General features: G+C 37.1%; 1 protein-coding gene and 1 non-coding gene across 6 annotated transcripts in view; both read left to right on the forward strand.

The window, feature by feature from the left end:
* The window catches only part of CC2D2A (coiled-coil and C2 domain containing 2A), a 152,058-nt gene extending 137,841 nt beyond the window's left edge, over positions 1 to 14,217 (forward strand). For all 5 annotated transcript variants that reach the window (XM_072620297.1, XM_072620295.1, XM_072620298.1 and 2 more), the window contains 7 exons: positions 2,305 to 2,394; positions 3,686 to 3,799; positions 7,820 to 7,954; positions 8,555 to 8,677; positions 9,550 to 9,608; positions 12,197 to 12,374; positions 13,527 to 14,217. In XM_072620297.1, coding sequence (XP_072476398.1) covers positions 2,305 to 2,394; positions 3,686 to 3,799; positions 7,820 to 7,954; positions 8,555 to 8,677; positions 9,550 to 9,608; positions 12,197 to 12,374; positions 13,527 to 13,715 — 888 coding nt within the window. In that variant the 3' untranslated portion in view covers positions 13,716 to 14,217. The remainder of the gene's footprint in view (positions 1 to 2,304; positions 2,395 to 3,685; positions 3,800 to 7,819; positions 7,955 to 8,554; positions 8,678 to 9,549; positions 9,609 to 12,196; positions 12,375 to 13,526) is intronic.
* LOC140512917 (U6 spliceosomal RNA) lies at positions 6,507 to 6,612 on the forward strand. The gene has a single exon (XR_011969974.1). It is a non-coding gene; the product is annotated as a U6 spliceosomal RNA (small nuclear RNA).
* Positions 14,218 to 21,911: the final 7,694 nt, after the last annotated feature.

The following is a 21,911-nucleotide window of genomic DNA, read 5'->3' on the forward strand; positions in this document are numbered from 1 at the left end:
AAACTGAAGAAAAGGTATTAACCTGCATTTGTAGAGGGAGTTTCCTTACCAGAATTTCCCTGTACCAGTGAAATTACTGGCCCAGTGTTCTTCCTCCACCCCACCCCCAAAAAAAGGGGGCAAAATTTGGAATTTGTTTAAACAAAAAAAACCAAAAACAAAATTAAAGAACAAAAAGCAGTCAAAAAAAGCCAATGTGATCTTGGGATAAGTTTAGAAAAGTGATAACCCCACTATCATCTTCTTTGAAGCATACAGACTTTATGGAATATTGCATTTAATACTGAAATTAGTCCATAGGTGAGGAAGGGCATTGATGATCTGGAGACCCTCCAGAGTGGGGCAGCCAGGATGGTGAAAAGCTTTGAGGTCCTGCCATATGATGATCATTTAACAGAGCTGGCAAAATTTAGCCTGGCAAAGAAGACTTAAGGAGAATATGGTGGCTCTCTGAACTTCTATGAAAGGTCATCTTCTGTAGGAGTTAGATTTGCTCTGCTTAGACCTAAAGAGAATAACTTGGAGAGATGGACAGGAGAGAGGATGGTTCATCAGAAGTAGAAATGACCGTAGTCAGAGGACTTGGGTTTAGATCCGGTCTCTGACATTTATTCTGACAAGACCTTGAGCAAGTACCTGGACGTTGCTAGATCTCATGTCCTCCTCTTAAAATATGGAGGTCAAAATAGGTAGTCTCTGATCAGCTCTAGAGCCTTGATTCCATGATCCTATGTGCAAAGAGACAAATTCAGTTAGGATATAAGGGGAAACTTCCTGGTGTTTAGAGTTCCTTCCAAAAATGGAAGGGTTGCTCCAGGAGGAAGTGGGCTCCACCACTGATCATGAGAGAGATACAAACAAGGTACAAGTAGAATTCAGAAGAGGAAAAGATCACTTCCAACTGGAGTAGTCAAAGAAGGCTTCCTCAAGGAGATAGCATTTTTTTTTTAAAGAGCAGATGGGAATTCAAGTATAGCATGGCAGGCTTTGCCAATGCTTTCCTGAAATCTAGATATACAAAGTGTACAGCATTTGTATAGGGGTAGCATAACTGTTGGAATTCAGTAGGACCTGGGTTCAAATCCTGCCTCTCTTACTAAAATACCCTGGGCAAATCACTTACTGCCTGTCTCCTCATCTGTAAAATGGGCATAATATACTTTAATACCTATCTCAGAGACAATACAGAGTACAGAAAGCTAATCTTGGGGTCAGGAAGATCTGGGTTCAAGTCCTGCCTCTGATATATTCCATATTACCCTGGGCAAATCACCTAACTTCTAAGTGCTTCCCAAGAAACTCTCGAAGACCATAAATTGTAAAGATTTCAATACGCATTGGTATGCTCACTCCAACTCTGACTACTGATCTCCTTGGCTTCCAACTAAAATCTTCTCTTCTGTCAGAAACCTTTTCCTAACTCCTCTTAATTCCAGTGCCTTCCTTCTTTTAATTATTTCCTATTATCCTGTATGTAGCTTGTTTGTACCTACCTGTTCATCTGTCCCCATTAGATGGTGAGCTCCTTGAGGGCAGGGACTGTCTTTTCCCTCTTTTTGTATCCCCAGCATTTTGTTTTTTCTTTCTCATGGTTTCTGTAATTCATTCTAATTCTTCTATACAACATGACTAATGTGAACATATATTTAATAAGAATGTATGTGTAGAGCCTATATTGGATTGCACCCCATCTTGGGGAAAGGAGAGAGGCAGAGAAAATTTAAAACTCATGGAAGTGAATGTTGAAAACTAAAAATAAATAATTAATTTATAAAAAATAAAAATAACATGTTAGAAGTAAAAACAGTTAATAAATGAAAACTGAGCACAGAAAAAAAAAAGTGAGCAACCTCTTTTTCATGATGTCTCTACTCCTAATTCCTCTCCCTCCCTATGTTACTGATACCATCCTTCCGAGCATCCTTTTTCCAGGCAAAATAAAGGGAAAGCTCATCTACTAGAACTCAGGATAGTTCCAGGGTCAGACTCCAAGGTTGCAGTGGAAAGGAAACGATAAGACTGAGGCCCGAGGCCAGAGCACAGAGAGCATGATTTGGGTATGGTCAAGAAATGATATGGAGTTCTGATTCTAGACAAAACTGAAGGTGAAAGCAGACCCTTTAAAATGAAAGCTCATCTATCAGAACCCAGAGTGGTCTCAGGGTCAGACTCCAAGGCTATAGTGGGAGGAGGATGAAGAAGTCAAAGGACAGTAGACAAAATGCAGAAAGTATGGTTTGGGTATGCTTTATCTGGCATAAAGTTTGCCAAACGGAAATTCTCACATTTTTTGTCATTCTATAGGAGCTGGTGGCCAGATATGTTGCTTTGATTCCTTTCTTGCCTGACAGTGTTTCATTTAATGGGATCTGTGATTTGTGGAGCACATCAGATGTAAGTCATGATAATTTTTCATTCTCATATATTTATTATTTGAAACTTAACTGTTACCTAGGATTCACTAAGATGACATAACACATTTATTAAACACCTACCAACTGAGGATAATAATAATAAATGAGAATAAAAATAGCATTTATTTTGCACTCTAAGGCTTACAAAGTAATTTACAAATTTTATCTTCTTTGATCCTCATAACAACTCTGCAAGGTAGGTATGATTGTTTCAATTTTACCAAAGAGCAAACTGAGGCAGACAGAGGTCAAGAGACTTGCCCAGGGTCACACAGAATTTAACCTCAATCTATCCACTTCTTCTAGCAACCTACTGTCCTGGGGCATGCTCTGAGCCTAACTCAGCTCTGTCCATTGATACTGGAACCTATGGAGCATTAAATACCACCTAGAAGCACTTGTAGGTAGATCCCTTTCATCTTTTTTTTTCAGACCTCTTCTCTTCAGTGTCATCACCATTTGTCCTCCTTCCCTCCTCAATTGCCCATTAACTCATCCTTCTTTGAGCTTAGAAATTATTAGGTCATCTTTCAATCTCTTGCTATCCACTGATCATTATTAGTGGTCTTGTACCTTACCTTTTGTTCCAGGGGTGGGGAGGGGGCACTAAAACTGGGCCAGCTCTTTCTTAGGTGTTCTCAAGATCAAGCATCCATGTAAGCATGAGGTTTTCATCAGACAGAATTTCTACTATCTATTCACTGCATTTAATGTACTTCCTTTAAAAAAATAACACCCCAAAAAACCAAACAAACAAAAAACCCTGTATCTCCCACACTCTCCTATAATTCAGGTGCCATCTCAATATACAGTTACTTATCGGGTACAAACCAGAGAGCCTAAAAATAAAGGTATTTAAATGAATTCATTAAATTGTTACACAATATGTTTTGACAGCATCTAGACTGGTAATTTTAGAGATATCCAGTTTGTTTGGTTTTTTTACCTAAAACCTTTTCAAAGCATGTATTTTTTCTCAGGGCATAATTTAACATACTAGGCTTGTCTTTTTTCCCATCTATTTGCAGTAATCACATATGCACTCTGCCCATCAGTACCATCATCCACATCACGGGGGTATTCCATGTACAACTTAAGTGAATTCTTTGTTGTGTGTTAAACAGGATGTCAACTTTTCATTGAGGATTTTTATATTAAGGCATTTCCACTAAAGGCAACTTAAAAAATATATGACATGTTGGAAGGGAATTAAGAGCTTGCCAAAATGATGAATCTGCCAATCTATTTAGCAAAATGTCTTTCTTTATTAGCAATTTCTTGATCTGCTGGCGGGAGATGAAGAAGAGCATGCAGTGCTGTTGTGTAATTATTTTCTGGCCCTGGGTAAAAAAGCCTGGCTTGTGATGGGCAGTGCCATTCCTGAGGTAAGGTCATTTGTACTTCCCAGAGTCACAGAGTTAGAAGTCACGCAGTTAAAACCTTCCTTTCATTAAATGCATAACTCCTTTAAAATATCCCAAATAGTAGTTAAGGTTGAAATTTGATTTAATAGATCTAATCGTGGACAGACTTATTTTCTATAAATGTACAGAGTTGCTTATTGGAAAATGACAAAATGACCTTTGGTTGGGCTAGGGATGATAGACTATGCCTTACTTGGATGGAGAAGGAAATGGCAAAACCACTCTATTATTTGTGCCAAGAAAATTCCAATGAGCTCAAGAAAAGTCAGACACAACTGAAATGACTGACTCACAATAACAAAACAACCTTACTTAGAGCACTCGAGGTACCTGGGAACTGTGATGGATGTTATGGTTAAAGAAAAAGCTGCAGAGGGTTCAGTCATTACTGGCAGCTGCTTTCCCAACTCCTTTCACCCATCCTTAGTGCCAGCATACCTTATGCAACAACTATTTTAAAATGAACATCCCTGGCCAATTAATTATCCTTAGGAAGTGAATGATGTGATAACTTAGGAGCAGTTGATACCTGGCACATGGAAGCCCTATTATATCTAATTATTAATCATCATTAGTACCATTCAGTGTGCTTACATAGATGACAAAGAATTCCCCAGGTTCTAAGAATTTAATTTGTATTGTTGACATGATTTTGACATAAAAGTCAGGAGAGGTCTCCTCTTAAATCAGAGGAGAGACTAATAGTTATGTAAGACAGCTATTAGTAACATTATGACCAGTCATGCCAGAGGTAAGTGCCACCTAGGCATTGCAACCAAGACAATGGACAAAACTGTAAAATTTGTCTTAGACTTCAGAACTGGTTAATGATAGGGTCAATGTTTAAAAGCAGGTTTACTGACCAAAGAGGTTACCGGTAAGTAGAGGGAATAGATGTCACAGTGAAGACAAAGCAGAGGTTTAGTTCTTTCTACACCCGCTCAGTGGCCCAGTAGTACCAAAGGGCTTAATTATCATCTCTATGCAGATGACCTACAGATTTATATATCCAGTCCTGGTCCTCCCCTGAGCTTTAGTCCCACATTACTGGCTGCCTACTGGACATTTCCAACTTGAAGTCTTAGAGACTTTCGATGTCAACACTTCCAAAACGGAATTTATTGTCCCCACCCCAACCCTTTCCAAACCTTCTTACTTCTCTCAAAGGGAATCATTGTTCTTTGAAATTCTCAGGATAAGAACTTCAACATCACCTTCATCTACTCACTTTTACCCCACTTACAGGATCACCTGCCACATCTTGCAATTTCTATCTCCACAATATCACCCTTCTTCCTACTAAAATACCTACCACTTTGGTTCAGACCTTCATAAACTCTCATGTTGATTGCTGCAACACCCTCCTTATCGATCTTTCCAACCTCAAATCTCTCCCTACTCCAGTCTATTACCCACATAGCTGCCAAAGTGATTTTTCCTTAAGCACAGATGTGGGTATGTCATCCCCCTACTTAATAAAAAGTGACTTTCTATTGACTAGGATAAAATATAAATTCCTCTGTCTGGCTCTTAGAATCCTTTATAACCTAGCCCACAGCTGCCTTTACAGTCCCTCTGTACACTACTCTACTTCCCATATTCTTTAATCCAACCAAACTGGCTTTCTTCCTGTTCCCCACCCATGACACTCTATAGCCTTTGCATTGGCTATCCCACATGCCTGAACTGGGCACACACAAGTCATTACCCATCACCCACTATTTTACCCAAGGTCATGATGTCAATGGTACTCTTCAAAAATGAAGGACAAACAGCAGCTATATTAAGAACCTATCACATGTCAAACTCTAGGCTAGAAGCTAGGGAAGATAAAAAATTGAGATATAACATAATACCTGTCTCCTGGAGCTTAGAGTCTGAGTAAAAATTGCATATATACCATAACACAGAAAAATACAATTATTTTAGGGAGGGACAAAGTACTGTGCAGGTTCTGAAGATAGACTGGCCAAAACCTACAACTAAAATGCAGAGGACCAAAAGGCTTAATTAACCCTCCCTGAAGCTTCAAAGATTTAAAGCTGGAAGGAGCTGTGATGAACCATAACTACTGAAGGAGCCATAATCATAAGATCATCTACTCTAACCACTTCATTTTTTTTTTTATACATAAGGCAAATGAGATCCAGAGAGTTCAAGTTACTTCCCTGTGGTAACACAGGAAGTAAATAGCACAGCAAGACTTTGAACCCATATATCTTCAGATACTGCACTTTTTCCACTACCCCAGTGATGTTAAACACAAATAGAAAAGGATCCCTTTGGGCAGTATACTGATTTAGCAAACCATAAATTAACATTAGCTTTGTTGTATTGTATTTTTATTATTTTGTTAAACATTTCCCAGTTACATTTTAATCTGGTTCAGTACCTATGTCAGCCTGGATTCTGTACTAGGCCGTATTGCTTCAAGTCACACCACTTTAAGGTTGCTTGTTAAGAGTATACAGGGAAAGGATAGAGATTTGTGAGCAGAAGGACAGTCCCTGTGATTCCTATCTCCTTCTACTCTATCACCTATCCCAACATTTACTAACCTTCCCCCTCATGCAAACAGATTTTATCAGCAATCTGACACCTCACTTCTCAAAAGCTGGCAACTTCTGATCTCAGCTTTATACAACTGTTCTAAGTTAGTAAGGAATTAGTGCTACTGTGTTCACAGATGCTAAAATTGGAAAAAATAACAGAGAAGAATCACATGGTCCCTACCCAAAGCTGACACCCAAATTTACAAAGCATTCCATATTTTTGAACTGTTCATATTGGTGGAAGTTTGTCAAACTCAGAATAACAAAAAAAAAAAATTAAAATATGAAATTTAGGATTTGGAGGTAGAAGTCTCATAGACAAAGTGGGATTGTTTTGTCCTAGAATTTTATGGGAAGAACTCCTTTGGAAAGTCTATTTCATATTTTTTAGAAAAGATACCCCTTAGCATGTTCACTATTATTTGACATGGTTAAGACACACTGATGTAAAATCTTCTATGGGAATAAAATATTCATCCCCAGGAAAGCTGAATATTAGAGGGCATCAGGGTAACCTATAAAGCTACGGACATGACTACTGGTCATTTGGAGGAACTCTTTCTTCCCAGTGACAATTTTACTCACAGCTGAGATTACTATTTAATCTGCTTGTCTTGCTGACAAAATACCACCAGTGTTAGCATTAGAGCATTACTGTTATCTCTTTTAAGCCAAAATTAAGGATTAATAGCTGTTCAGACTACATAGAGTTTTACAGTATACAAAACCCTTTCTCCAAGCAACAGCCCTTTGAAGCAGATAGTGCAAATATGGCTTTGCTCCTTCAAAAAAGTTTATTTTTATTGCTGAGCAAATCTGCGTTCTTCTGCTTTGCAGGTTGCAATCTATTAATAGATGCTTTTTAAAAAATCACCCAGAAATTTGCTTTGTGATGTGACAAGATTCTCTGCCCTTAACTGGGCCAGTCCCTCAGAAGACAAATAGAGTTTATCATGGGCTCCTTGCCCAAAACCTTTTATGCTTAGTAAAATTTACCAGAGCTTACACCCCAGTAGTAAAACCTTCAAGTGTCCAAAGTCACCTCTACCAATTATGAAGTGATAAAGGAGAACTATATTGAATGAGTGTAAGCATTATAATCCAAATTTTCCAGATGAGGAAATAGGCAGACACTTAAATCCTGTTCCTTTAACTCCTAAACCCACTGTTCTTTTAGTCACACTATAAAAATAAATAGCGCAGTTCCTTGGATGTTCCTTGGATAGAATTTTGTCCTTCAGCAACCAAATTTATGGTTTTAATCAGCTTCAACTTAAAATCTCAAATATATTCACTGTGATTTTAGAAATATTAATTTATGATTTAAAGCAATAATCCAACAAAGCAAAACTCCAACTAGTTCTGTGGACTACTTAAGTATAAGCTCAAAAATCATTCAGTTTTTAATAAGTATTTACTTTTCCTCCAGGGTCCAACCGCCTATGTGCTAACTTGGGAACAAAGCCAGTATTTAATATGGAATCCCTGTAGTGGACGCTTTTATGGACAATTTGATACATTTTGTCCTTTAAAAAGTGTGGGCTGCTTAATAAGTCCTGACAATGTAAGTGTTCCCTGGTTCTTTTTATAAAGAGATCACTATTTTCTTTTTTTCCATTTAATATTTCAACAATATTGTACATTATTGGTATATCTGTTGTATATAAATCATGTCTTTTCTTATAATGACTTATAATGGCAAATTAACTTTAAAATTACAGTTTCACTCTGTCCAGTCATTGAAACAGAACTAATTCAAATAAACCTTTTACTTAAATTCACCTTCCTTAGTAAATGCTGTTAATTGATGGGTTGTTCCTTGGCTTAATCTCCCTTGTCAAGTTTGAAGAGCTGATGAAGATACCAAGTAGTGTCAATATATTTGCGTGGAAAAAAACCTGATGGTAATACAACTATGAGGTCTCTCCAGTTGGGAACTAGTCTTATTCCTTTTCATAATTATGTAGTAAAGCTCTTAGAAGTTAGGGTCATTCCCCTTAAGTCTGTAATTTATACAATTATGTATAATATTGTCTCTCTTCTGACAAAATAGGACAAGAATGAATTTTAATATTATACGTTTTGAATAAATGTTCTGAAGAGACTAGGCCCCTCCAAATGTGGTTAATATCTATCTGCTAATATATTTCAATTGGTTCTTTAGATTTGGTTTAATATTCAACGGTATGATTCTCCAATGAGGATAAATTTTGATATCACCAAACCCAAACTATGGAAATCTTTTTTTTCAAGAAGTCTTCCTTATCCAGGGCTCTCAAGTGTTCAGGTATTTATATTATCTTTGTTTTATGGGGATTAAAATTGCCCAATCTGCAAGAAAAACCATCGAGAAAGAGCTTTGAGCCAATGGCATTTTATTAAAGGGTCCATGGTCCCCTCTAAAGAAGCAGACCTCAGATCTTTCTCAAGTTGAGATGCTCCTCGTCCCCAAGAACTTGTTTTTATAGGATTTAATACTCAAATATGTGAAAGAGACATGGTAAAATACAGAATCTCATTGGTTGATAGACCTTGCTCTTGAGAACCAAAACTGATGTATCAGTAAGGGGGTCACAGGTTGGGTGAAGCATGTCATATCTCTACTAAGTGGTCATAAGATGGTCATAAGATTGTCACCTGCTCACACACTGGACAAGAGAGAATGGTCCAGGGGTACAAAAATAAGTTGGGAGACTTTTCAAACAATGAAGAAATCCCACCCGTGCTAGGTTTGGACATGGAATTTGAGTAAAACAGTATGGAGATATCTTTGTCAGCATTCTTGTGGTTGCACAAGTAAGCCTTTTAACTTGGTAAACAAGTAGTAAACATTATATTAAAGTTTGAAGCCCATTATAATGGCCTACTATAGGAACCTATCTTATCTGATGCTTCCTATAAGATTTATGTAAAACATAAAACTGATTACTACTGATTGGAATAGAGTAGGGGGCCAAATGAATTATTTCTCACAGTTGCCAATTAATATACACATGGAAACATTTGAAAGAAACTACAGAATCATTTTAATAGCCAGAACTTTTCAATACCTAATTTTGCACAAACAGGTGGAGATATGTTTAAGATATATTATTTCATAGTATCAAAGCTTTTTTAATTCTTCATAGCCTTTTCAAACTCTAAAACATTTCTTCTCAGCCTGAAGAATTAATTTACCAACGGGCAGACAAAGTTGCTGCAGCAGAACTACAAGACAGGTAATTTTCTCTCTATAATTCCCTAATTCTATGGGTAACAACAAATGTCCATTGAGTTGTAATCTACATCAATGAGGCAAAGGATTTAATTATTTTTGTCCATTTTTAAATAGAACTACTACCTTTTCCTGCTCTGTATACACACTGTACATTATTAGCTGGTGTATATGAACAAACTCGTCCCAAATTGTACCTCTGTTGGTGCAAGATATGTTTTGACCTTAGGACCAGCCCTGAGCATGAAATAAGAACTAAATGCCTCAAGTCTAGACCATTATTCTTTTCCCCTTGATCTTATTAAAAATGACTCACCACAAATTCCCTTCTGCCAGGAGTAGATACTAATTGATAGTCATTCAGGTTCTGTGATGCGAAGATGTGTTGTGAATTATGTTTAGACTTTAAATTGCACAGTGTTTCATTCCATATTGGTCAGTTAACTATTATGAGTCCTCCAATAACATGTTGTGCTCTTTTTATTATAAGAAAATCTAGATGCCTGGAGACACATGCAAAAAAAATTGAAGGGGCTTCCTAGTTGCTATTTTCAAAAATGTCAGGGGCTGGATGGGAGGGAGAAGAGTGCTTTATGTAACCATTACAGAAGCAATAGGACCCTCTCAAGGAAGCGCCTAAATTTTGTCCTAAATGTTTAAATTACTTCTCTTCATCTATATAATGAGGCTGGACAAAATAATCTCTAAAGTCCTTTCCAAGCTAACATTCTGTGATATACATAGTCTAAATTCAGTCTAATTAGATCTTCCCCCCTTACTGTCTATAAACATATGTCTCCAAATGACAACCAAGATGCATATTCTAATTCCTTAAGTCTTGGTAAGAATGTCAGAATGGAAAGAACAGTGGATGAATGTCAGGAAAGGTGAGGTTTATATCCTAGCTTTGCCACTTACTACCCATTTATCTTTGGACATGTCCCATTAGTTCTTTGGAGCCATTTCTTCATTTGTACAATGGAGGGCTTAGACAGAATGACACCTCAGGTCTCTTACAGTGCTAAAGCCTATAACTTTTTAGTTTAATCATGAACCTTACAATCAGAATCATATCATTGGGACTTCAGAAGCCACTCCACCCAACCTATGCCTAAACCACGAATCTACTCCATAGCATTCCCTCTTATGTCAATGACAGAAAAAGAAAAATCCCCTCTACCAAAATATTCATAGCAATACTAATAAAGAAAATCAGGAAACAAAAGTGTGTTTACAAAGACTGAGGAACAGTTGAATAAATTGTGGTACACAAATAAAAAAAAATATTATAAAGTAAGGAGTACTTTAGTAGAGTAAGAAGAAAATTATAACATATGGAGAACTCAAGGAAACATGAGAAAATCTGCATAAATTGCAGAGTAAAGAAATCAAAAGAATGTATACAACAATATTTATAACAATACAAATAAATATAATACTAAGAGGTAACAAAATTCAGGTCAAATAAAATGGATGTTGATTCCTAATTATTGGAGTTAAAATGCACATCCTTCCTTTCTGTTAAACTATAAGGTGCTATGATGTCCCAATCCCTGTTATAGAGTTTTAAGTCATTTTTATGAAAAAATACTGGGGTCAGGAGGGGTGCTTGTTGAGAAGTAACTGATATGTCCATCAAAACAAAATGTAGACCCCCCAATAAAAAAACAACAAACATTACTAAGAGAATCTCTAGCATCTGCTCATACGACTCCAATTAAGAAAGGTTAATTCATTACAAAAAGCCCTCATTCAAAAAATATTAAGTGTCTTTTCTGTGGCAGGATGCTCTTAGCAGCTAGGCTACAAAGGGATATAAGGCAAAGTGTACAGTTTAAGGTACAAAATCTACAAGAATGCTCATTAGTCCATTAATACTTTATTACTCTGTGACCCAATAGCAAGGATTTGTAGTTTCCTCTTCTGTGCTGTAGTACAGCACATGTACTACATTAATAATCATGAGGAAAGCTGCTTATAAATTTTAAAGTGATCTACAAAGTAAGTTGATAGTACTAGAAGCACAGTCCACAATCATATGACAAAGTAGTCAACTAGGCCCCTAATTTATTTGCTTCTATCCTTTTTACATTCTATGATTTACCTGATGTTCAATATGAGCAAAAAGGTCTTGAAATTTTAAATCCTATGATTAAATTAAAATCATAATTAAATCTTATGATTAAAAATTAAAATCTTATGCTTATCCAGAGCAAAAAAAAAAAAAATGGTAGCCCTAAAGCCTTCTCCTTCCCTGTCTCTGAGTCTGGTTATGAAGGATAGGGAAGGTTTAAAACAAAAACTCAGAAAATGACATACTCAAGAACAGTAATAACATAAATAACTCTCATTTAGATAGCACATCAGTGATTCCAAAGCATTTTGTTCATAACTGCCCTGTGAAATTTTGCCTATAAATTCCTTGAGTATTTTCTCTGCTAACTCTGGAATTGTAGTATTTACTATTACTGTACAAGTGATTGATTTTGACTAAATCAGACTCCTATAGTAAGCAAATCCTCTTACAAATTTTCATCATGGCTAGATTACAGGTACAGTCCCCTAAAGACCAAACCTTTTTTTTATACACAGGATTGAAAAAATACTAAAGGAGAAAATCATGGAATGGAGACCACGCCACATGACTCGATGGAATAGATATTGCACATCTACTCTACGACACTTCCTGCCTTTGCTAGAAAAGAACCAAGGGAAAGATGTAGAAGATGACCACAGAGCAGAACTCCTCCGACAGCTAGGAGATTATAGGGTAAGAGAGAATACATATGGCCTTTTGAAATGAACACATCATTTCCTACTTGAGAGGAAATAATAAAACAGCACCAATCAAATTTCTTGTTCAAATAATTTACTTTTACCCCTCTAAGTTTAGTTTTTCTTACTGTGTACATGCATTAAGCAGATGAATAGAAATGTAAATAGGGACCATAAATTCTCAATGTTTATCATTAACTTTCCGAAACCTAGAAGACATAAAAGGTATTTTATCCACCAAATGGGAAGACTAGGTAAATCATTTCTGTCAAAGGATTGCATAAGGAATAACTAACCACTTTAAAATTAAACTCAAGAACTAAAAACAATTAACTAAATCACTTTAGATTAAGCAACCAATTAAAATACATCAACCAATCTTCATGGCATGCTATTTGGCTATTAAGTAGATCTATCACTTTTTTTAACTTTCTTTTTCTTTTCTTTTTGGTCTGTTTTTTTTTTTTACATGACTATGTAAATGTTTTGTATGACTGCACATGTATAACCTACATGAAATTACTTGCCTTCTCAATGAAGGGGGAGGGCAGGGAAAGAATCTGGAACTCACTAAAATTTTTTTTAAATGAATGTTAAAAACTGCTTTTACATGTTATTGGGAGGGAAATTTTTTAATTGACCCATCAGATTTAATATACGTAATTCCTAAATTAACACTCTCTCCCCCCTCATTAAGCTCTAGTTTATATATAAAACCCAGAAAGTTACCATAGCCAAAAATAAGCCTTGTTGCTTCAGTTGCACCAGACAAATGAATGGCTTAAGTTTATAAGACCAAATAGTTGTTTATGGGTAAATTTCTTACAATAATGACTAAAACATCTCTTCTCTTTAAGGTTAAATCAATATTCTGGGAAACTGTTAATTCACCTGCTCCCATAAATGATATTGCTTACAAGTTAGCAGTCTAATTCACATGCCTCTCAACATGTATAATACACATAGACTTTTGTGCATAAGCAGAGTAACTAAACAAAGGAACTCCACTTCAGCAGTTGGGTCAATTATATATAGCAACTACAATACATCTACTTGAAAAAATAAACTGAAAATTGTAGGAAAATGCTTTTTATATGCTAATTTAAAAAAAAACAAAACTCTTTACTGATTTTATTTTCCCCTCTAGTTCTCTGGATTTCCAATTCATATGGCATTTTCTGAAGTGAAACCTTTGATAGAGGCCATATACAGCACTGGAGTTCACAACATCGATATTTCCAATGTTGAATTTGCTTTGGCTGTCTATGTACATGCTTACCCCAAAAATGTGCTCTCCGTATGGATTTACGTGGCTTCACTTGTTCGTAACAAATAAATGCTCCCAATGGTGCACTGTATACTTGAGTATCCACAGGTAAAATCAGATCAAGAACTAATAGCACCAGGCTCCTTGGGAAATGGGGGAACACATTTTCAGTTATCAAAGACAGAACGAGTGTGCTTAATTTGAAAGCCATTACAAAAAAAAACCAAACCTGACTGATTTACCTCATTTAGATACTACTGGTTTTATTCTGAAGCTTACAGAGATGAGTTTTTCTATTTGTAAAGAAGATATTTGAGGTATGATTTTTGGAAATTTACCAGTTACATAGTAGAAGCTCTCCAGACTATAGTTGTATGTGATTCGACACTAAGTAAATGAATTTATTAGACAATAAACATCTTTATATCTTTAAGAAACTTTTTACAATATGGCACATGTCTTTTTGTAACTTGTTTTACGATCTGACATTACGTTCAGGCTTATGACACGGTCTTTAATTCATCATGAAACCAGTTTTATCACAGTGGATATTAAACATGTTGCTAATGAACTGTCCACTTTTCCAAGTCTATCTTTGATTATGGTTCATAGGTTTTAATGAAATCTAAATTAAATGAATGTACTTGAAGTATATCTATCCAATTCTAGTGGATATATTGCTTAACATTTTGTGGCATTGCACAAGTTTACATCCCAGTATTCCCTTGCCATTTGCGAACAAGTTTGTTCCTCAAGATATCAATATATTTATCAGAGTTGATCATTCCCCAATAGGGACAAAAAACTTCCAGGCCCACTGAAAGTCAAAAAAAAAAAAAAATTTAGGGTGTAGACATTTCAGTTTGATGAATATCCCCCTAGTTCTCACAAATCCACCTGGAGTTCTTCTGACCATAGTTTTGTTATAGCATTGAATAAAAGAGTTTAAGCCTTTTGGCAGCCTTTAGCAGCTTTCAGAAGTTTTTAGCCTTCATCATGTTTGTCTTGTCCATGGCCAGCATTTTTTCTTCAGAGGGATGGGGTTTTTTTTGCTGTTGTTGCTGCTGTGGTTGTTCAATCATTTCAGTCATGCCTGACTCTTTGTGGCCCCATTTGGGGCTTTCTTGGCAAAGACACTGGAGTGATTGAGTGACAGGTGGACACCAAAGGTAGAGGAGCAGCCCTGAAAAGGCCTCCACAAGCCTTACTCTAGAGGTGCTAATCCTCCCTGAATACCCCATATACCTGCACCTGTCCTCTAAGAAGTGAGCATAGCAGCCATATATAACCTTGGCAGAAAGGCTAAACCAGGCTGAAGGTAACTGACAGGCCTCAAACCTCTCAGTGGATGAGAACAATCTGCTCCAACAGCCTTGGAGGTAGCTGAAGCAGGCCCTGTGCAGTGTGTAGAGCTTGGTCAAACATCAAAGCTGCCTCAGTCATCCATTGCATCCTGGGGCACTGCAAGTCATCTTGACTTCTGTCTTGCCATTGGACTTCAATGACCATGGAAGAGAGTGAAGCTGACAACTTTGTTCAACTCTGCCTCATTTATAACCAATTCACCCAAAAGTCAAGACATCACTTCAAGATGTCATTGGTCCTCTCTGAAAATGAAGGAAAAATCACAACTAGAGCAACAATTCCTTCTTCAGGTCATTTTACAGAGGAAGAAAACAAACAAGGTTAAGAGACTTGCCCAGAGTCTCCCAGGCCAAATTTGAACACAGGTCTTCCCAACTCCAGGTCTGGCGCCCTGGCTGCCCTCCAGGAATGGTTACTATCTGGTTTGTTTTGTTTTTCTGGTCTTCCTGCTATTCTCCCAACTTCAAGAGGTGTTTCCTTCCTTACTGAAGAGGAAGCGATAACCACCCATCCAGCTGCGAGTATCTCTAAAAATCCATGGCTTGTTTTCGGAGCATCAGGCTATTTTACAACAATTACTTGCTGCACTTGTCTCTTCTTGACTTTTTTCCCCTCATTTTTAGCACACTCTCCTTTGTGTTTTGGTTTGGATACTGTTTCATCATGGGCTTGAATGATCCTTGAAACAACCTCTAATAATCAAATTGTTCTCTTAAGAGCTACAATTTTTGTATGTTGCATTGGAGAGAGAAAAATAAGAGTCAGACAGCAAAGAAATCTGCATGAAATGCAGCACTTAGCTGACAAGGAATTAGTTAAAGGTAGGGAAATCAACTCAATCTGGTTTCATATGATCAAAATTAAGTGCAAGTATACAATCGTTGCTATCACAAAATAAGGCTACATCAAAATGAATGCTTATCCCAAGACACTGCACACCACTGTATTAACTGAACCAATACTACTTCACTACTCACACAGTTGCACACTGGCAAATTTCAGTTTAAGTTAAGAATATAAACACCAAGATATTTAAAAATATACCACTGAACTGATGCAAAGTGAACTGAGAAGAGCCAAAAAGTCATCGTACACACAGTCATACTGTATAGCAATCACGATCAACTGAATGACTTAGTTATTCTCAGCAGCACAATGATCCAAGACAACTCTAAACGACTTATGATGAAAAATGCTATCTACCTCCAGAGAAAGAACTGATGGAGTCTGCATGCATATCAAAGCATACATTTTTTTATTTTCTTTATTTTTCTCATTTTGGGGGTGTTGTTTTGTTTTAGTCTGTGTTCTGTTTTGCAACATGGGTAATAGGGTAATAGAAATAGGTTGTGCATAACTGCAAATACATATAATATAATACATATAATCTATATCAAAGTGTCTGCCTTCTCAAGAACAGGGGAGGGAAAGGAAGAAGGGATTTTGGAACTCAATAACAGAAAAAATGAAATAAAAACATTTTTAAAAAAATATCACTGAGGTACATTGATAAATATATTAAGATATATTAAATACAAAATTACAATATACTTAACCAAGGTCAGAATTTCTAGAGAACTGACTAACTGGGTTTCCAAGTCCTGAAGGGGAAAGCAACAAAAACAATTAAAGGAGTGGGAAGCAGGCAAAAGAAGAAGCCAAAGAATACATTCAAAGATAGCATTATCATGGAAGTGATCATCAATTTAAAAAAAAGGAAATGGATTAAATTATGCCAAGTAATAACTGCATAAACTAATAATTCAAGATAAGGACTAAATTTTCTCAAATCGTTTGGAAAGGAAATTAGCCCACTAGAATAATAAAAGTAAAACTATGAAAGAAACCTTACAGGTAACATAGAACAAAACCAAAGCATGAACTCTCAGAATTTTCCTCATAAGTGGTCATCCAGCCTCTACTTGAAGAACACAAAGCAAGAGAAACTCATTACTCTCACCCCACCACCAAGGAAACAGATCATTCTATTTTTGCACAGCTCTATTATCCTAAAATCTTTACTATTATCTTTCAGAAATCAACTTCTTTATGCTTTTGAAAAACAACCACAAAAAGATTAGCTCTTGATCCAAGATGGCTGAGTAGAAAGATACACATATGCTAGCTCTGAACCCACAGCCCATAAATTACCTGTAAAGAAGAACTCCCAACAAATTCTGGAGTAGCAGAAGCCACAGAACAACTGAGGTGACGAGATTTCTGTTCCAGAGAGACCTGAAAACCGGACACGAAAGGTCCCTCGTGCACCCGACCGGAGCAGAGCCCAGCCCTGCCTTGGCTGCGAGGCACCAAGAGGAGCAGATCCCAGCAGCCCCACAGGTCCCTCCATCCACAGGCCTCAAAGGTCAGTGAGAGAGTCTTTTTGGCTCCCCGGGAGGGGAACGGGGTGTCTCCATAACTCAGGCCCCCTTGGGAGGCAGCAGCGGGGGCGGCAGCAGACCGGGGCTCCCCAAGCAGGCAGGAGCCCAGATCCACTGCTGAAGGTCTCTGCATAAACCCCCTGAGGGAACTGAGCCCCTTGTGGCGGCCCTGCCCCCACCTGAGCACCTGAACTTAATCTCACACTGAATAGCAGCCCTGCCCCTCCCCCCCCAAAGCCCTGAGGCTGGGAAGCAGCATTTGAATCTCAGACCCCAAGCACTGGCTGAGCTGATCTGGAGGCCACGTGGGTGTGGAGAGGACACTCAGAAGTCAAGTCACTGGCTAGGAAAATGCCCAGAAAAGGGAAAAAAAATAAGACTATGGAAGGGTATTTTCTTGGTGTACAGATATTTCTTCCCTTCCTTTCGGGTGAGGAAGAACAAAACTTACCATCAGGGAAAGACACAGAAATCAAGGCTTCTGTATCCCAGTCCATCCAATGGGCTCAGGCCATGGAAGAGCTCAAAAAGGATTTTGAAAATCAAGTAAGAGAGGTGGAGGAAAAACTAGGAAGAGAAATGAGAGAGATGCAGGAAAAGCATGAAAAGCAGGTCAACACCTTGCTAAAGGAGACCCAAAAAAATGCTGAAGAAAATAACCCCTTGAAAAATAGGCTAACTCAATTGGCAAAAGAGGTTCAAAAAGCCAATGAGGAGAAGAATGTTTAAAAAGCAGAATTAACCAAATGGAAAAGGAGGTTCAAAAGCTCACTGAAGAAAATAGTTCTTTCAAAATTAGAATGGAACAAATGGAGGCTAATGACTTTATGAGAAACCAAGAAATCACAAAACAAAACCAAAAGAATGAAAAAATGGAAGATAATGTGAAATATCTCATTGGAAAAACAACTGACCTGGAAAATGGATCCAGGAGAGACAATTTAAAAATTATGGGACTACCTGAAAGCCATGATCAAAAAAAGAGCCTAGACATCATCTTTCATGAAATTATCAAGGAAAACTGCCCTGAGATTCTAGAACCAGAGGGAAAAATAAGTATTCAAGGAATCCACCTATCACTGCCTGAAAGAGATCCAAAAAGAGAAACTCCTAGGAACATTGTGGCCAAATCCCAGAGTTCCCTGGTCAAGGAGAAAATATTGCAAGCAGCCAGAAAGAAACAATTCAAGTATTGTGGAAATACAATCAGGATAACACAAGATCTAGCAGCTTCTACATTAAGGGATCGAAGGATGTGGAATATGATATTTCAGAAGTCAAAGGAACTTGGACTAAAACCAAGATCACCTACCCAGCAAAACTGAATATAATACTTCAGGGGAAAAAATGGTCTTTCAATGAAATTGGGGACTTTCAAGCATTCTTGATGAAAAGACCAGAGCTGAAAAGAAAATTTGACTTTCAAACACAAGAATGAAGAGAAGCATAAAAAGGTAAACAGCAAAGAGAAGTCATAAGGGACTTACTGAAGCTGAACTGTTTACATTCTTACATGGAAAGGCAATATTTGTAACTCTTGAAACTTTTCAGTACCTGGATAGTGGGTGGGATTACATACACACACAAAGAGCACAGATTGAATTGAATAGGATGGGATCAAATCTTAAAAAAATGAAATTAAGGAGTCAGAGAGAAATATATCAGGAGGAGAAAGGGTGAAGAAAGGGAGAAATGGAATGGGGCAAATTATCTCTCATAAAAGAGGCAAGCAAAAGACTTTTTAGTGGAGGGAAAAAGAAGGGAGGTGAGAGAAAAACATGAAGTTTACTCTCATCACATTCCACTAAAGGAAGGAATAAAATGCACACTCATTTTGGTATGAAACCTATCTTACAATACAGGAAAGTGGGGGAGAAGGGGATAAGCAGGGGGGGGGGGGGAGGATGGAAGGGAGGGCAATGGGAGGAGGGAGCAATCTGAAGTCAGCACTCTTGGGGAGGGACAGGATCAAAAGAGAGAATAGAAGCAATGGGGGGCAGGATAGGATGGAGGGAAATATAGTTAGTCTTACACAACATGACTATTATGGAAGTCATTTGCAAAACTACACAGATATGGCCTATACTGAATTGCTTGCCTTCCAAAGGGAAGGGGTGGGGAGGGAGGGATGAAGAGAAGTTGGAACAACTGTCGAGTACCGTTTTTGCTACTAGGAAATAAGAAATACAGGTAAAGGGGTATAGAAGGTTATCTGGCCCTACAGGACAAAAGAGAAGATGGGGACAAGGGAAGGGAGGGATGATAGAAGAGAGGGCAGATTGGTGATGGGGCAATTAGAATGTTCGGTGTTTTGGGGTGGGGGGAGGGGACAAATGGGGAGATAATTTGGAACCCAAAATTTTGTGAAAATGAATGTTAAAAGTTAAATAAATAAATTTTTAAAAAAAGATTAGCTCTTAACAATTTAATCTGGAGAACTGGAATTTGAGAGGGAAGAAAAGGTTACAAGCTAAAGTGGTATCATCCCTTTCTCCCAAATTAGGACATAATACACTTTCTGAAACAAATGCTTACAGTAAACATGGGGTGTTAGTATGCAATCAATTATAGCGGACAATGAACTAGACCTTTTGTTTGGAAATTGTCTGCATCAGCATTTTATTATAAAAATTCTATTGTGCTATACGTTACAGCTAGTGTAATAGAAATAACTTTGAACTTATAGTCAGAGAACTACATTATGAGTTCAACTACTTATTATCTCTGTGACTGATAAATCATCTTCTTTCTCTGGTTCTCAAAATTCTCATCTTTAACATAAATGGATGGGACCTAGTGATCTCCATGATCCCTCTTCCACTCTAAATTTAAGTTCCTCCAAAGTTTTAAATTTTGATTGATGTTGGCCTATTGATATCAATAATGTATGATTCTAATGTAGACTTCTGACAAAATGACAAAGATGACAAAAGATTACAATAATATTGGAGGATAAGTGGAAAGACACACTTATGCACTCTTGATGAAGCTGCAAATTGGTCCAATTTTTCTGGAAAGAAATTTGGAATTATGGAAAGAACATGACTGACATTTCCATAGTTTTTGACTCAGAAATTCCACTGCTAATATACTTGCCAAAGAAGTCAGTGGCAAAAAGGCCTCATATTCACTAAAATATTTTTAGAAATGTCTTTTGCAGTAGACACTTTTTTAAAAAAAGTATTTGTATATCAATTGTGTGTGTGTGTGTGTGTGCGTGTTCTTCCTTCATTGCCGAAGACCATGGCATCAGAGAAATGATGACATGACTTGCACTTGACTTTGTTTTGAGTGAAGGAGGGCTTCACCAGCCTCACTTCTCCAGAGCCATCTGAATCCAGTGACCTGATATTCCTCAGGATGACTGCAGATGACCCAGGATGAGGCAATTGGGGTTAAGTGACTTGCCAGGTCACACAGCTAGTGAGTGTCAAGCATCTGAGGTGAGATATGAACTCAGGTCCTCCTGACTCCTGTACTGGTGCTCTATCCACTGCACCACCTAGCTGCCCCGATTGTACATCAATTAAGGAATGGCTGAACCAATTGTTAAATATGAATGAAATTTTATTATGCTGCAAAAAACAATGAGTAGGTTGAATACAAAAAATCATGACAAGACACATGAACTGACAAAAACCTGAAAATACAACACAATGACAATACTATAAATGGAAAGAATGGCAAAACAATAGAAAACTGAATGATACAAAGGAAAAGTAGAAGAGATAGAAGAAGGCATGTCTGTCATATCTTTGTACAGTATAGTGCTATATTAGACTTTTTCAAAATCTTGGTTAACCTATTCTGAACTATTTTTTTCCTTTTTCATTATTGTAAGGGATGAGTAGAAAAAGAAAGAAATACATTAGGATATTTGAATGATATAAAAACAAAGCAACTGATACAAATTTTTTAAAAAACACTTTAAATATTGTATGGGAAATATAACTGATCTGTAAAATGTAAATTTATTAATGCTTTATAATTCAAAAGCATTTTTATAGATCACTATGTTTTTTCAACTATACTGAATTTTACATAAATGATATTTTCTGGTTATTATATATGCTTGGTTTCTCATTTAATTCCAAGATGATTACTTTTGCGTATGGCCACAAATAAGCAATGTTGTAAAAGGAATGTTTCAAAAGAAAAAGCTGTAATTTTCAGATGCTTACATGTGTGCTGAATATTCAATATTCCAATGGAAAGAAAAGTATGCGCACACACACACACAAAATCCTTTGTTCCTGTATTTCAGTAAGTTAACAAATGTTTATTAAATATTACTATGCGCCAGGCACTAAGTGGTAGAAATACATATACAAGCAAAAAAAACCAAAAACCAAAAAACAAACAAACAAACAAAAAACCAGTCCCTGACCTGAAGGAGCTTACATTCCTTGAGGAAAAAACAGAAAGGGGAGCTGAAAAGGCAGGCAAGGAACACAGAGAGGGATAGTGCTCATTATGGTAATCCAAAGACAAGAGTCAAGAGCAGAGTTCAGAGAGCAGG

The sequence above is a fragment of the Notamacropus eugenii genome, chromosome 6 (assembly GCF_028372415.1).
Source record: "Notamacropus eugenii isolate mMacEug1 chromosome 6, mMacEug1.pri_v2, whole genome shotgun sequence".
Classification (NCBI taxonomy): domain Eukaryota; kingdom Metazoa; phylum Chordata; class Mammalia; order Diprotodontia; family Macropodidae; genus Notamacropus; species Notamacropus eugenii.